Below are 16778 nucleotides of genomic sequence, written 5' to 3'. Positions count from 1 at the left end.
CTCTGGGTTTTGCTTGTAGTAGCAGTGAATCAGTCACCAGATTCTGGTGCGCAGGCAGCATCAGCGCCATTTCGTTAATCGCACAGATAAATAGAAGGAAACTGAATATTTAAAGGGTTCCAAAAGTGACAGTTTCATAGGAGGACAGCATCTCCCCAGTCTCTTAAGAGCGTCCCAGGAGTTTTAATTGTTTACTTTGCAATGCTGTTTTACAGTCTTACTAAGTCTGCCTTTTGTTTAACTAGTCTATATTACCAGCCCACCAAAGCTGCCCTGCTTGCTTCAGATTGCAGTTGGCTTGAAGCCTGCATTCTAGTAAAATGAGCATTGCTTGTGTTCCTAGGTTCAACTAGATGGACCCCTGTCTGGGACAGCCAACATGGTGCCCTCCCATCACCCCCAGGCAGCATGGACAATGGTCTGGGACTATGGGTGCTGTAGTCCATTATATCTGGAGGGTGCTACTTTTGGTCTACACTGACTGGCTGTGGTGTTCTGGGGCCTTGTTAGGCACTGAGTATTGTATTGATTGCAAATGTTTTATAGGTGTAATACTGTGAGTGCAGTAATTGCAGGAAAGGTGTATAAATAAATCAGACTCCAGTCAACTACTTGCTTATACCCCTCTCCCATTTAAAAAAAGAAGAGGAAGGGGGGAAAGCTTCCTTCCACAGCTCTTGGATGCATTGACACAGCTCTTGGATGTATTTATCTACTTTGTGGGTATCTGTGTTAATCTGGGCCAAATCCAGGCTGTTGCATTTCTCTCACATACCTTGTCTAGACTAGGGATAAAGAATCACATTTTAAATGTGCTGTACAATGCACCTGAACACTGCACATCATCAACATGGCGGGCCGCATTTTATTTCCTGACCGTTGATCATGCTGGCTGAGTCTAATGGGAGTTGTAGTTCTGCAAAATCTGGAGGGCCACAGGTTCTCCTGCCCTGCCTTATCTAGAACGAGAGAATCTCAGGTTGTCTGCATCAGGAGTTGGCCAAAAATAGATGCTGGTCAACTTAGAGAGGGCAGCAGCAGCAGGAGACGTAGTCAGTCTTTGGTGAACCATCCATCTGGGGCAGGGGTGGGGGACTTTTCAAAGAGCAGACCTCCCTCTTCTTCTTTCCCCCTCCCCCCAAGACCAACACACAGCAAGCCACTTTTTGAAAAGTTAGGGAGTTTTCAACAGCCGTTTTTGATGGAGCTATGGAGTCTGCTTTGTGTTAAAGTGGGTGCATGGAGCCCCCAAACCCGGCTGGGTACATGCAGCTTCTTGGGAGATGGCCAGTAGTGGTCTGGGTCCTGGTATCTTGGTCCCTTTTTGCAGCAGTCAGATCTACAGGGTAAAAAAGCAGGAAGGTCAGTTCTCGAGCAACTGCCTCACATGCGGAAAGTCCCTGGTACAATCGCTGTCGTAGCAAAACAGGGTTGGGAGAGAACCGAGTCTGAAAGGCTGGAGACCCGCTAGGAGAACCAATGATCTGACTTTGTATAAGACAGCTCCTAGGTTCCCAACGTCCCAAAAATGGAGATTTACAAAAAATCCAAGAGAATACAACGCTTACAGAGCTGTAAGTGAAATCTTATGATCCATTACAGTGATGTGCTAAGCCTAGATCCCTAGTTAGCAACTAATTGGTTGGTTGGTTGGTTTATTGCATTTGTATCCTGCCTTTCCTCCAGAAAGCTCCAAGCTGCATACATAGGATTGCATCTCGTGTTAGTCCTGCTTAGGGTACACCCATTGAAGTTAACAGATATGACTAACTTTTGTTTAAATGGACTTTCCTGGATGTAACCCATAGTTCTCTTCCACGCCATATATTGTCCTCGCAACAATCCTGTGAGGTAGATTAGGCTGAGATAGTGTCCCATAATAATACTAAATCAAACCACGGCTAAGCGTGGAAGCATGAGTGTGCAAGTGCACGAACCGCAAATTGCAGCTGCTTCCCTCTGCCTCCTTATCTGCACTACCCAGAGCTAAGCCATGGTTTAGCTTAGCATGAGGGCAAACCCAGGTTTGTGGCTTGCCTCTCCCCCACCAAACACACTTGCAGGCACACAAGTGGTAAGCCAAGAGCAAGTGTTGTTCACAGCTCATGGTTGATTTGAAGCGAGACAAACCGCAAGCCTGGGTTTACACATAACGCTGCGCCCAAACGGGCCACGTGACGTGGCAGTGGGTGTCGAGCAGCCACGGCTTTTGCTCTGTGGAGCTTATTTTTCTTTATTGTATTAGATTCAGGGGAGGGGCCGTAGCTCAGTGGCAGAGCATCGGCTGCGCATCCAGACACTCCCCGGTTCAGTTCCCGATGGCATTCCCTCCCTTTTGATCTCCGACATGCTCCCTCCCTGATGGCTTTTCGCCAAGCCTTAAAAACCTGGCTATTCAGGCGGGCCTATGGGATTGGGGAGGATTAATTTTATAAGGTTTTAAATAGAAATTGGTTTTAAATGGATTATGATTGTGTTTGCTTGTATTTTATTTATTTATTTAATTACATTTCTAGACCGCCCTATAGCAGAAAGCTCTCAGGGCGGTGTACAACAAATAAAATCATTTATTTTGCATTATGTACTGCTCTCTGTTATTGTAAGTCGCCTAGGGTGTCCACGAACCTGGACAGATAGGCGACCAACAAATAAAATGTATTATTATTATTACTATTATCTCCAGGTCAGGCTGGGAGAGAGACTCCTTCCTGGAAACCCTGGAGAGCCGCTGCTGGTCAGTGTAGGCAGTGCCGAGCTGTGTGGACCGGTGGTCTGGCTCAGTATCAAGGCAGCTTCCCTTCTTCCTGTGTGTCTGGATTTCTTACCTGCCCTTTGCCCTGTGGTCCCAGGGAAGGCTTCAACAGTCAAATTTGTACAGTGATAAAACAAGTGGAAAGACGATTTTAAAAAAGAGTCCCCTGTATCGAGCAATTTTTTAAAATTCCATATGTAAAAACAATACGAATATCTGCAAAGCCATTCCACATATAAAAAACAGTTTTTAACAAATCTTTCCAATGCAGATGCACGCTGGGGATTGCGTCTAGCGAAGTCCTTCTCAGAGTAGACCCATTGAAATCCATGGCCCTGTGTCAGTCATGTCCATTCATTTCAGTGGGTCTACTCTGAGTGGGATTAGCATTGGCTACAACCCTGGGATCCCCACACATTTGCTCGTTCACACTTAGCCATGGTTTGGCATAAAGCTACGTGAGGACCACACTGGTGAATGGCCTGACGCTGTCTAACCACTACTCAACACAGCCTCTTTCTAGTTCTTACTGGAGGACCACTTTTGGCTTCCCCTGTCACTGTCTCAGCAGCACACACACAGCCATAAATACAATCGTATATATTTTTCTCCTTTCTTTTGTTTCAGACACAATTCACTAAGGATTAGTCTTGGAGACTGACTCACTGGGCCAAAAACACTTGTTTGGGGCTGGAGGGGGATGTGTTTTTTAATATATTGCTTTAAAATGGCTGGCTGTGGTTTCTGTGCATTTCTTCTGAAAGACGTCTGCTAGCTGTTTCTAATCTGGGGATCACGAGAGGGAGAATCGGGGGCAGGGTCTGTTGTGTGTCTGGGACATTGTCTAGCTGAGGTCTCCCCAGTTTTTTAAAATTTATGTGCTGTAATACTAACATTCTTCGCCACAAGCCTTTTTTAAATTAAGAGAAGAGGAGAGTTTGCGTAGTTTGTTTTGAGTTTTTTTTCCACCCATAGGATTAAGGACTTCATAAGGAAGGCCAAAGATTCATCTAGTCCAGCAGCCTTTGGCCTTTTCAGACCTGGGGCCCACCTTCGACCCAAATGGGCCTTTGGGGACCCATTTCTTAGTTTTTGTAGCCACACATTTGAACAGTGGCAGTGTCACAGTTGGGACCCTCCTTGGTCCAGTAGAGGGGCCCAACCCCACCAGGTGAAGGCGAATGATTAAACCCAGCCTTCCCCAGAATGGTGCCTTCCAGATTTTTTTTGGACTACAATTCCCATCATCCTTAACCATTATTCGTGCTGGCTGGGGGCTGATGGGAGTTGTAGGCCAAAGCATCAGGTAACAGAAGGCTGATGTAGTCCACCACCTCTGTTTCCCACCGTGGCCAATCACATGCCTCTGGGAAGCCCACAAGCAGGGCGTGAAGGCAGTAGGTCCCTCCCCACTGTTTTCCCCATCCCAAAATCTGTTATTCTTACATAATGTTTACTGTATTTTGGTTTAATTCTTTCTTTCTTTTTTTAAAAATTGTTTCCCTGTCTGTGTCTATGTTGGAATTGCTTTTTAATATGTTTTTAAACCTTCTTTTTTAAAATGTTTTTAATCTTAGAAGATGTTTTGAAAGCTTTTTTTTTAAGAAACGTTTTTAAAGATGTTTTGTTTTAATGTGTTTTAAAGTTTGTTTTTATGATGTTTTAGAGTTTTTAGTGCTTTTGTTTGCCACCCTGGGCTCCTGCCGGGAGGAAGGGCAGGATATAAATCTAATAATAATAATAATAATAATAATAATAATAATGATGATGATGATGATGATGATTTCCAGCTGTTTTGTATTATATGTAGTTGTAAGTGGCTTTGAAACATCTTTTGTTATAAAGTGACAAATAAATGCAATAAATAATGATACACTGCCCCTGGACATGGAGGTTCCATTTATTAGACATCATGGGTAAGAAGTGTCGAAAGGCCTGTCATTCATTCTCCATGAACCTGTCCAATCCCCAGTGGCTGTTTGGCAGTTAATCAAGCGATGGGAACTCTCCATCTCATCCTTCTTTTTCCTTCTCTCTTAACTTTTCCAGATTCCAAACCCTCTCTTTGACCTGGCGGGGATAACATGCGGACACTTCCTAGTCCCCTTTTGGACTTTCTTCGGAGCCACCCTGATTGGGAAAGCAATAATCAAGATGCACATTCAGGTAAATTACGCTTGCCTCTCTTGCCAAAACACTGCCCTTGTCTGTGGTCCTTTTCACGTGCTTTCGCTCTCCCATCGTAAATTTGCTGAGATGATGCAGCCCCATCCAGTGCTGCTCTTCTCAATGAATCGCTGTTTCCTAGCAATCTCTGCCGCTGCTTGGAGATGGCAATACTTGCCCCAACAAGAATGGCTGGTTCACATATAGCTTCCTGATGGGGGCAGTGGTTGTGTTAGTATTGAGCACTGATTGGACTGTGCGAGTGATGTCACTATCAGGCCTATCGCTGTTCTCTCCCTTGCTTCCTTGAAGCAACATAATGACATAAATAAAGCACAAAATGTGTGAGCTTGGAAGCTCCTGTTTTGCATTTTGCCTCTTCCGTGAAACCATTAAAGTGGCTCATCCTCAGCCTTCTCCTCACCACCACCACTTCCCCATCTGCGTTATGGAAAATGATAGCATTAGTCAGTTTATTTATATGCTGCGTTTTCCACAAATGCATTGTGCCCAAAGTGGTTCACCAACCATTTAAATGCAGTAGTAGCACATCAGCCATAGCTGTTAATTAAAACTGATAATATCTCTGCAGTGATCGGTCACCCAGTTAACAGTTCATTTAAAGAACAGCAAAAGTGTAAATGAGTATATGTTAGGGGTAGCCAACCCCTGTCCTCCAGATGTTGTTGGACTACAACTCCCATCAGCCCCAGCGATCAGGGAGCAAAACAAGCACACTTTTATGACAAATGTAGGATTTATCCTGCTCTTGGAGGTCGCTGATTCATAGGGTCGCCATAAGTCGTAATCGATTTGAAGGCACATAACAACAACAAGGATTTATCCGTTGTTGAATAGTCTGGGAAACCGACCCCCCTGGCAATCCCCAAAACCACATGTGGGTGTAGATCATTATAAATGACATTCTGAAACAACAACTACAGAACAGCATATCCTCTAGAATTTATCTCGCCAGAGCAGGCTTTTTTGTTTTTTTGCTTATCAAGCCTATAGATACTGAGTCCTACTGACTAATAGTGAACTCATTCCTTAGCCAATGTGGCACTATATTTGGGGGTCTCTTTCCCAGCACATTGTGGTACCGTGTCCTGAACTTCTCTTGTGTGCTTGTGTATATATACGGTATTTCTTGATGCAGCTGAGGATTTTAGGAAATGCAGTTGAGGATTTTTGGAAATCTCACAGGAGATTTACAGTGACATCCCCTGCCCTCCGTGCCAAACAGGAAGCCTCTGGGCTGGGCCCAGTAGCCTGTATTACTGCTGCGTTTAATTGGCCTTGTAATCTGCACCCTGTAAACTAACGGCGAGCTTGTTCTCCGAGCGTGGATCCTTTATGTAGTCAGAGCGGAGCTTCCCATGCAGGTGTCAGCCGGCATAGGGGAAATGGCAAGGTTTGCAGGACCTGTGGCCTTTGTGGTTTTGGTGATGTCTCAACTCCGATCAGCGGTAGCCAGCGTGGCTTGATGGTCAGGTACAGTGGGATCCCTGGAGGGCCACTGGTTCTCCATTCCTGCTGTAACTGATGCTTGGCACCAAACAATGGAACAACGCCCCTGTGAGGAAAGGTTACAACATTTGGGGCTTTTTACTTTAGAGAAACGGCGAGTAAGAGGTGACATGATGGAAGTGTATAAAAGTATGCATGGCATGGAGAAAGTGGACAGAGAGAAGTTTTTCTCCCTCTCTCATAACACCAGAACTCGTGGACATCCAGTGAAGCTGAATGTTGGAAGTTTGGAGGAAGTGATGGCCACCAACTTGGATGGCTTTAAAAGAAGATCAGACAAATTTATGGAGGATAAGGCTATCAGTGGCTACTAGCCACAATGGCTATGTTCTTCCTTCACGGTCAGAGGCGGTATGCTTCTAAATACCAGTTGCTGGAAACCGCAGGAGGGGAGAGGTGCTCTGGCGCTCAGGTCCTGCTTTGGGGCTTCCCACTGGGGCAACTGGTTGGCCTCTGTGAGAACAGGATGCTGGCCTTGATGGGCCACTGGCCTGATCCAGCAGGACTCTACTGATGTAGGCTTTGAACTTACTTGTGACTGGTGAAATCCCCCATCTAACTCTGCCAACGTCTTGGCTTTCAGTCCTTCCCTCCCCTTATGGGATGTGGATAGACCTCACTGCCCCGAAGAGAGTGTGCTTGCTACTAATTTATAGTACATGGGGGCCACTCACTCCAGATTTAGTGAAAGGGAGGTGGTGGGGGGGACAACCTGGAGATGGTCCAAGCCACAGAATGTATTGCTCATCCTTGATGGATGGGAGTCTAATCCTTTTGTGGTTGTATCCGTCATTGAAACACGATTTTCCCATTTTGCTTGTCCCCCCCCCCGTTTTTATCTTGTTCTTCTCTGAATTCCTTGAGCAAGGAACGTCTGAAAGAAAGAAAATAAACAATTTTCTTGTTGTAGTCAACCAAGGCCTAATCAGAGTAGACCCATTGAAATGAATGGGCCCAAGTTAGCCATGACCATTAATTTCAGTGGGTCTACTCTGAATAGTACTAGCCTTGGACACAACCCAGTGCTATTAAAAACAAACAAACCTGGGTACCTCGTTTAAAAGAGTTTTTGGACAGATACCTTGTCAGGTAATCAGGTTGTTTCTAGACTGTACCATTTCACACTGGAAGTGTGATTCTCCCCAATAAACGTTGTCATGTTCCCCCGTATAAAACGCACCCTGCACTTTTAAAACCCTTGCAAGCTAGATGGCAGGGAAGAGTTTTAATTCTAGGCTTGTTTATTTGTGTTAATGTGTAGGGATATTTTTCATGCCATCACCTACCCACCGTCTGAAATGCTGAAGTCCAAACATAATTTTCTCAAGTAATGATGTTTCAGTGTTGAAGAGCTTCTTGTTTCCTTGCCTGTGACAGATTTTGATCCTTCAACTGGCCAGTAAATTAAATGGAAGCTGGGGTCGTTAAAGCAGGGATGGGGAACATTTGACCCTCCCAGTTTGTGTTTCGGGTCCAGCTCCCGTCAGCCCCGTCCAGAATGACGAATGGTCAGGAATGATGGGAGTTGTGGTCCCCATGACATCTGAAGGGTCACCGTTTCGCCATCCCAGCTTTCTTAGAATTATTTGCACAAAGTCTGTTTCTCTTCTCCCTCAGTCATCCTGCTGTTCTACCTGGAGCGAAATGCCGGCTTGGCTTAGGGTTATGTCTGAACCTGGTCTCATGGTTTGGCTCACTCCAGCCAAACCGTGAGCTGCAGCCAAGGTTTGTTCTTGACCTACCGCTCGAGGTTTATCTGGAGACAAGGCCCAGGTTCGGACGGCAAGCTAACCCAAACCATAGTTTCGCACAGCAGCAACAGCAGGGCTAGCGGAGGAGCCAAACAGCCATGATTTTTGCTCTATGTACCTGCAGGCTTGCTTGTTCATACGTAGCCATGGTTTGGCTTGTCGTTAACCTGCCAACGGGTAAGATATTCCGGAAGTACTGAAGAAGCTAGATCCACAGCTGCCTTTACCAAGCAAAAGTTGTGTGTATAGTGTAATGTCTCAATGACCCTAACACTGGAAGAAATAATAACGTAATAAGAGCCTGTCTGCTGGATCAGGCGTACTTACTGCCTTCGACCGTGGAGGCAACGCGTAGCCATCATCACTAGTAGTCACTGGTAGCCTTATCTTCCATGCATTTGTCTAATCCTCTTTGAAAGCCGTCCATCACTGCCTATTGTGGGACCAAATTCCTGTGCGCTGTGTGAAGAGGTCCTTTCTCTGGTCTGTCCTGAATCTTCCAACATTCAGCTTCATGGGTTCTGATGTTATGAGCTGTTGTTTGCTGTAATCGACTTGAAGGCACATAACAACTGATGGTGACCTTATGAATCAGCGACCTCCAGTAGCATCTGTCATGAACCACCCCGTTCAGATCTTGTAAGTTCAGGGCTGTGGCTTCCTTGATGGAATCAAACCATCTCTTGTTTGGCCTTCCTCTTTTTCTACTCCCTGCTGTTTTTCCCAGCATTATTATCTTCTCTAGTGAATCATGTCTCCTCATGATGTGTCCAAAGTCTGATAACCTCAGTTTCGTCATTTTAGCTTCTAGTGATAGTTCTGGTTTCATTTGTTCTAACCCCCAATTATTTGTCTTTTTCACAGTCCATGTAAAACACTTTCTCCATGCCACACATAATTTGGTACACTTCTGTCATGTCACCTCTTGCTTGCCTTTTCTCTGCACCAAAAAGCCCCAAACGCTGCAGCCTTTCCTCACAGGGGAAGCAGAGGAGAAAGAAAAGGTGAAGGCAAAGGATCTGGGTGGGGGGATGATTTAATGGCATTGGAACACAGGCAGCAATCTCGGATTGTTTTGGCTTTCCCTTCAGTTGAGGTTCTCTCTGACCGATGCTTTCCTTCTTACAGAAACTTTTTGTCATTATCACATTCAGTAAACATATAGTGGAACAGATGGTGTCCTTAATTGGGTGAGTAACTTTTTATTGTGGCCTGTTGCCTCTGCTTGTTGGGAAGGACTGCTGTTTGAAAATCCTTTGCAGCGGGGGTAGACGTTGTTTTATTTGCTTACTTAAGTTATATCCTGCCCTTCCTCCTGAAGGAACCCAGGGTGGCAAACATAAAAACCAAACAATTAAACAAGAAACAACAGCAAAGCATTTTTAAAGCATTCTGAAATCACAAAACATTTCAAACACAATTACAATTTAAAACTTTCCGAAGCTTCTAAGTTTAAAATGCTCTTCCGTCAGTGATCTTGGAGTTGCCAGGAGCAGTCTGTTTCAGCCATCAAATGCCTGAGTCAACAGGAATGTTTTCAGATTCCTCCTAAAAGTCAAAAGTGATGGAGACAGACACACCTCACTGGGGAGGGCATTCCACAGGCAGAGGGCCACCACTGACAAAGCCCTGTTTTGGATCTGGCACAATGTTGTTGGACTGCAGCTCCCCATCATCCCTGACCGGTTAGCCACGCTGACTGCTTTGGGGCTGACGGGAGTTGGAGTCTGACAACATATGGAGGGTGCCATACTGACTGCCCTTCCCTTCCTGGGTCCAGGGACCGCAAGTGACACCTCTACAGAGAGCCTTGATGCCTAAGAAGTGACAGGGATGGAGGAATGGGAAGAGAACAAAATAACTCTGGATTCCTACCGCTGTGTTGACTTCTTAACATTATATCCCACTTTTTTTGTCAAAAGTGGCTTACGGTTTTCTAAATAAATCAAACAGCAATTAAAAGAAACAGCAAGAGGCAGCCCAGCGACAAGATTTTTATCTGGGCCGCTACCTTTGATTTTCAATGGGTTGTCTCCAAGTAAGAGTAGACTCATTAAAATTAATGGGCCTGCTAGTCATGTCCATTAATTTCAGTGGGTCTACTTTTGAGTAGGACCAGCATTTGATCCACCCCAATGGAATTTGCTTCTGAGTTTAGGACTACAGCTGTAATCTGGTGGTTCACTGTCCAGTTCAGGGGAACCTCTCACATAGTGCCTTCCAGATGTTGCTGGACTACTACTCCCATCATCCCTGACTTTTGGCCATATTGGGCAGGGCTGATGGGAGTTGGAGTCCAACAACATTGGGAGGGTGCCCCATTGACTGCCCTTTGTCCAATTCAGCAGGGTTGCCTGTCATAGCTGCTGGGCCCCACTAGCCCATATGCTCAGCAGTATGGTTTTATTGGCTTAACAAGCAAAAAATGAAGAAATAGTTGAATGCTTTGTTATATACCACTTAACATCCTAAGGATGGTATTCCAAGTCCTACCCAGTGTAGACCCGTTGAAATTAATGAACCTAACTTAAATGTAAAAATAAATGTACTGCCTTCAAGTCGATTCCGACTTATGGCGACCCTATGAATAGGGTTTTCGTGAGGCTGAGAGGCAGTGACTAGCCCAAGGTCACCCAGTGAGCTTCATGGCTATGTGGGGATTTGAACCCTGGTCTCCCAGGTCGTAGTCCAACACCTAACTTAGTTATGTCCATTAACTTCAGTGGGTCTTCTCTGAATAGGACTTATTTGAACACCATCCTTAGACTCTCTAAGCAGTGTACAGTTAAAAAGATACAATAAAGATAAAATTGGAAAACTTGCTTAAAATTTTATAAAAGGTTTTCACTAGGCTTAGATGTAAGCAGCATATTTCTGAAATACAACGCCCCTGTTCAGAAGATACTTGGTACTAGAATGCGGCGTGTGTTAGGAAATGTCAAACGAGAAAATGATGATTTTGGAGGGTGGAGCAATATTACCAGCATGTTATTTCATTAGAGAAACTTGCTCACTTTTGACGGATAAACTGTTCCTATTTTATATTCCCTATATTGCCCACTCCCTTTCTGAGATGAATGTCCATCTGTGTTAGGAAGTGATTCAGACTTGTTTTAAAACTAAGAATTTATTGACTCTCGTGGGCAGGAAATAGAGCAAGGCTGTAGATAACAAGTGTGCAATTATTTTATATCTTACATTTTTTATAAAAAAAAAAAATCTGTGGGCTTGTATCCTGCGTGACCTGGGCCTGTGTTGAAAGAGACAATGGGAGACCTTTAATAATAATAATAATAATAATAATAATAATAATGGAATGTTCATTTGTAAATGTGTTGACTAGGGAGCAGCGGACTATGCTGTTACATTAAGCCATAAAGTACATTTTGAATTTTAAGTAATATGGTACACTGCCTGATGCTATTTTAGCTCAATGTGCACATTTTGAAACTTTGTTCAGTATCAAATTATGTACTTTGCGCGCAGGTATGCACGCACGCACGCACACACACACACGTCTCTAAACATGGAGATGTACACGTATGTTACATTCAGGTACTACATTAGTAGAATCTCAGTTTTTAATATTTTATTCTAAGCAAGGTACATCTCCAGACCTTTTGGCACCCAACAGAAGTCTCGTGGTCCATGTCTAGAGAAAATCTCAGGAGCCACAAACTGAAGGAGGGGTGTTGGTGGTGGAAGGGACTGAGTAAAATGTTCCCACTGGCCAAGGATGTTGTGTCCATTCCCTTCCTTTCCTTGTTGCTCCATATGACCAGCAACTGCAGAACAAATTTGGTATTATACAGTTTTTTAATACAGATGACACAAATATATGCAAAGGTACTGAAATCCTCTCCAATCTCCCCCAATGTGTGCAATTTGCAGAATTCCCTTGAAGGTCACACGGAAGTTGGCTTAACTTTGGTGCGGAATCCTGATGTCTTTTTTTTTTAAACTACCAGAGAATACTCTGTTCTCTCTATATCCAGTATACTCCCCACTCCATTCAAATGTTGTTGGACCCAGACTCTTATCAGCCCCAGCATAGCCAATTATCAGAGCAGATAGGAATCGTTGTCCAAAATATCTTGTGGGCATCAGGTTGGGGAAGACCGATATACTCTGTCTTCAGATGTTCATTCTGGGGCCCATCATTAGCCCCCAAACTGCTACGTGGGACCCACTTTTCTTTTTTACTGTACTTTAAGCTTGCTTGCTTGCCCTGCCTAACCCATTTCCTTCTGATCTCCTAGGTTGGCTTGCAAAACCACTTTTGGGATTTGACCCACAAGTCAAAGACCAATGCTATAAAAGCCATTGCGGGGGAAATTGCTTAACTTATAGCTTGATAGATCTAATATCCATGATTTACACTCTGAGTATTTTCTTGGGGGTGAGGAGGGGTGGAGATTTGTCTCGAGGATACTTTTTGGAATTGGAATGTCTGGAAATAATTGCTCTGGAAATATGTAAACTTGACATGGGTAGCATTATGCAGAGAAGTCGGAGCGTCTGAAGTTACATTCTTGAACGCTCCAGTGCTGGAACAAATCTGTGTTTTGCGTTGTTGTTCTTTAATAACCTCCGGAGCTTCCAAATGAATCGGTGTCGTGTAAAAAGTAAAAGTCAATTAGTGCACATTTGTTGTTGTAATGGTATGCTCAAAGATGGTCCGATCCAGGTAATAGAACCTCCGCCTTCTCAAAATCTCTAACATGTACTGGAATCTTTAATCATAAGTAAAGAAGACTCAGGGAATTGTTTGGCTTTTTTTTTATTAAGTAATATATATATGTTGGCAGCTGATGAAGGCGGAACCTGAAACGTTTTGTTAATATAATAAAAACCTCTGTTTGGTTAATCACAATTACGTTTTTATATATATATTAGGTGATTAACGGAATCCTTATAGGGATCCAGAGCAAGCTTGAGTAATGTTCTGTTGGTTGCTTTCAAAACTGTCTTATATATATATAGATATAGATATATATTCAATTCCATTTTTGCTAGCTTAACTGTATCATAAACTGCTGTGGGAAAGATTATTGCCGTGACAAGCAAGGTATCTATATCTAAAGAAATCATTGCTTTGTGTCCAGAGAGTCCCAGGTTCAGTCTCCAGCTGGGGTTAGGAGTGTCCTCTATCTAAAGTCCTGGATAGTCACTGCCAGTCAGTATAGTCTGGGGTAGGAAACCTGTGGCCCTCAGATGTTGTTGGACTTCCAGCTCCCATCAGTGCCCCAGCCAGCCTGGCCAGTGGTCAGGGATGATGGGAACTGTCGCCCAAGATCAGCATCTAGAGGGCCGCTATCCCTCTGGTAGGGACAGTGCTCAGCTAGATGGGCCCAGTGGTCTGACTCTGTATAAAGCAGCTTCCAGTGTCCCTAAATAAGTTCTCAGTGATGGTTGGCTGCTTCTTCCCACCAAAGAGAGCTGACGTTCTGCAGAGTGAGGTCCATTCTAAAACACGCATCAATATACAGACCAAAAACTAGCAACCTTTCTTTCTCCTCCCAATTGCTCCTCAACTTTCAAGAGAATTTCCCTTCCCCCCCCCCTTACACAGCTCGGTGCCTTTGCAAAACTTCTATCAGATGTAGAACTTTATTAGAGGGCTGACCTCAGGCTTCAAAAATGTTCCCGAGAGATGGGAAGGTTTTTGGAATGTCTTGATATTGTTTGGCTTTGGGGGGTTCTCTCTCTCTCACACACACATTACTTCATCTATGTCTCTCCAGAGTAGTGTATAAACCCATGTGTAAAAACCACGACCAGGATCAGAATTTCTTAGTCATTATCAGACACAAAGCATAGTTTACTCTTTTGCACGTCAACTTGGTAGCCACATTAATTTTGGTGGATTTAATTTAAGACAGCCAGATCTAGGCTGCAAATTCTCCCTTACCTAGGAGTAAGTCCCATTTGAAATCAGGGAGGCTTGTTTCTTTGGGGGGGGGGAAACAGGCATATGGTTGCACTATTAAGGGCTTGTAACTGGGGTTCGCACCTGCTTAAATCTCACCCAATGAGAACTTAAAAGTGCTTAACACTGACTGCCTTTTGCTCTGTTCTTCCACCTTCTGTGGAAATGTGCCCTTTTAAAAGTGCTCGTATGAAATAGTCCCCAAAAGACTCTAATAGTGTATTCCTATATAACAGCACAGTGTTTTCCAAGTTGTGACCCTTATAGGGCTTCAGCGGGAATAAAGAAAATGTAACCATTTAATCTACCAGTTTGAAATTTGCACATATATCTAAAGCAAGAAGCATATTTTCTTTGCTTTTTAGATTGGGGGTAGGGAACTTTTTTCAGCTTGGGGGCTGCATACCAGAGGTAGGCGGGGCTAGGTGCAGAAGTGGGCGGAGCAATGGACGCGACCCTTAAGGTTGCCTTCCAGCCATGCAAAAGTCCTGGGGTTTCTATGCAGACCACTACACCTCTCCATCTCCCTTTCAGGCAAGCGAGAGGCATTCATAGTTGAAGGACACATTCCAGCACTCGAGGGTGTGGCCTGCCGCAAATCTGGAGTGGCCTGGGGTGAGGTGCATTTGGCTCACGGGCCTGAGGTTCCCCACCCCCATTTTAGATTACAAACATGGGTTTTGCAGCCAGTATAAAAGCAGTCCCTCCTCTGTGTATGAGGAAGAAGCATTATTGTTCTAAGATAATGGTGCTTACCCTTTTCAGCTTCTTCTTTTTTTTAATATGCAGCTGAATTTTTTTTTTAAATCTAAAAAATAACAATCGGGGTTTCAGTTTATTGGGTGCACCTCTTTTAGATTAAGTTTTTTTAAAATAAATGTAGACTGATTAATCAATTTAAATGTTGTAGCCCAAGTTCCGTTAAAGCATGTGGATTTTTGGAAACAAGGTTTTACTTTATTTTTTCAAGGAGGGGGGAAAAAAAAGATTTTCATGGTGCCTCTATGCCATATATTTTCCTTTAAACATATGAAATGAAATGCATTTCTTTCCAACCACTCAAAGCTCAATGTTTCAGCCTTCATTACTCTCTGGCTACTTTCTTGTCACACAAATACGAAGAGCGCCACTCTGTTTCTTCTGCTGCGTTTTTCTTTTCCCCACGCAGATTCAATTAATAAAAACTTGCAAGTAATTTTGTTTCGTCTTTCTATTTTTGCTTTGTTTTGTTTAACTGTCAGCTAAATGACTACGTATGAAGTCACAAAGCGCTTTATAAACATCGTACTTGGCCTGTTTTCTCAGTGTGGGTTGAGGGATTCCCAGCCGTTTTTTTCAAGTGCTGTTTCTCTAAACAGAACATGCACTAAGGTTTGGCAGATCATACCCCTGTCAGATGAAGTCTTTCCCCCCCTCCCCTTTACGCTCTGTCAGTTGTTCTGCAATTTAATAAATTTCTCGTGCTTTGTTACCGAGAGAGAGAACATTGCCTTTTACAACCACTTTAAGCTGTCCAATGGAGAATTTCCACGTCGTTCTTTACTTTTCACCAAGTGTTACGTGACGCTAGGCAGGGGAGCGGTGGTGCTACAGGAGGTAGCTCAGCACTGGACCTTGAAGTTAAATTAATAAAACGCTGTGGGATGCATTTCTGTGTAGTGGTCATGCAGCAAACCTTGCCCACAAGCATAGCTCAGGAGTGGGGAACCCATAGTCCTCTAGATCAAGAATTGGGGAACCTATGACCCTCCAGATGTTTGCTGAGCTACAACCCCCCCCCCCAAATTATGGAATCATCTCTCTGACGAGGTGCGCCTGGCCCTAACACTGTTACCTTTTCAGCACCAGGTCAAGACTTTCCTCTTCTCCCAGGCATTTTTAACAGCATTTGAATAGCATGTGTTTTAACTTGTCTATCGGTATTTATGGGTTTTAATTTGGTATGGTTTAAATTTGTATGCTTGTTTTTAACGTTCTTAATTGTTGTAAACCGCCCAGAGAGCTTCGGCTATGAGGCGGTATATAAATGCAATAAATAAGTAAATAAATAACTCCCATTATCCCTGGCCGTGTTTGCTGGGACTGCTCGGAGCTGTCGTTCAGCAACACCTGGAGGGCCGGAAGGTTCTCCACACCTGTTGTAGTTGTCCCAAAGCGTTTGCTGCTTCATGGCTCCAATCGCACCAGAATCCATCCAACCCTCCTCAAGGTGGGAAGAGCCATAGCTGTGCAATATCACATCTGCTCTGCACACAGAAGTTTCAGTTCCTGTCATCTCCAGGTAGAGCTGGAAGTGTCCCCTGCCTACAGAGCTGCTGCTGGGCATTGTAGACCATACTAGAGCTAAATGGATCCAAGGGTCTGACTTGGTATAAGGCATCTGTTCCCATTTAAACCAGAGCTTAATTCAGAACCATGAGGACTGGAGTCTTGCTTTACTTTTAGGGGAAGTAGCTCTCCGGTAGCTGTAGCGCTGCGGTAGCTGTAGCTCAACGGTAGAGGATCTGTTTTGCGTGCAGAAAGTCTCAGGTTCAGTCTCCAATGGCATCTCCAGGTAGGGCTAGGAGAGACCCCTGTCTGAAACCCTGGAGGGCCGCTGCCAATCAGTGCAGACAATATTAGTTTATGTTGCTGCATATCCTACTTTAGG

General features: G+C 44.2%; 1 protein-coding gene across 4 annotated transcripts in view; it reads left to right on the top strand.

The window, feature by feature from the left end:
* Window positions 1-16778, top strand: part of VMP1 (vacuole membrane protein 1) — a 132011-nt gene that overhangs the window by 92737 nt on the left and 22496 nt on the right. For all 4 annotated transcript variants that reach the window (XM_061605404.1, XM_061605405.1, XM_061605407.1 and 1 more), the window contains exons 9-10: window positions 4802-4918; window positions 9328-9389. In XM_061605404.1, coding sequence (XP_061461388.1) covers window positions 4802-4918; window positions 9328-9389 — 179 coding nt within the window. The remainder of the gene's footprint in view (window positions 1-4801; window positions 4919-9327; window positions 9390-16778) is intronic.

This window comes from Rhineura floridana, chromosome 21, assembly GCF_030035675.1.
Source record: "Rhineura floridana isolate rRhiFlo1 chromosome 21, rRhiFlo1.hap2, whole genome shotgun sequence".
NCBI lineage: Eukaryota > Metazoa > Chordata > Lepidosauria > Squamata > Rhineuridae > Rhineura > Rhineura floridana.
Note: the sequence above shows the minus strand (reverse complement) of the source record. Positions and strands in the feature narration are given on the sequence as shown.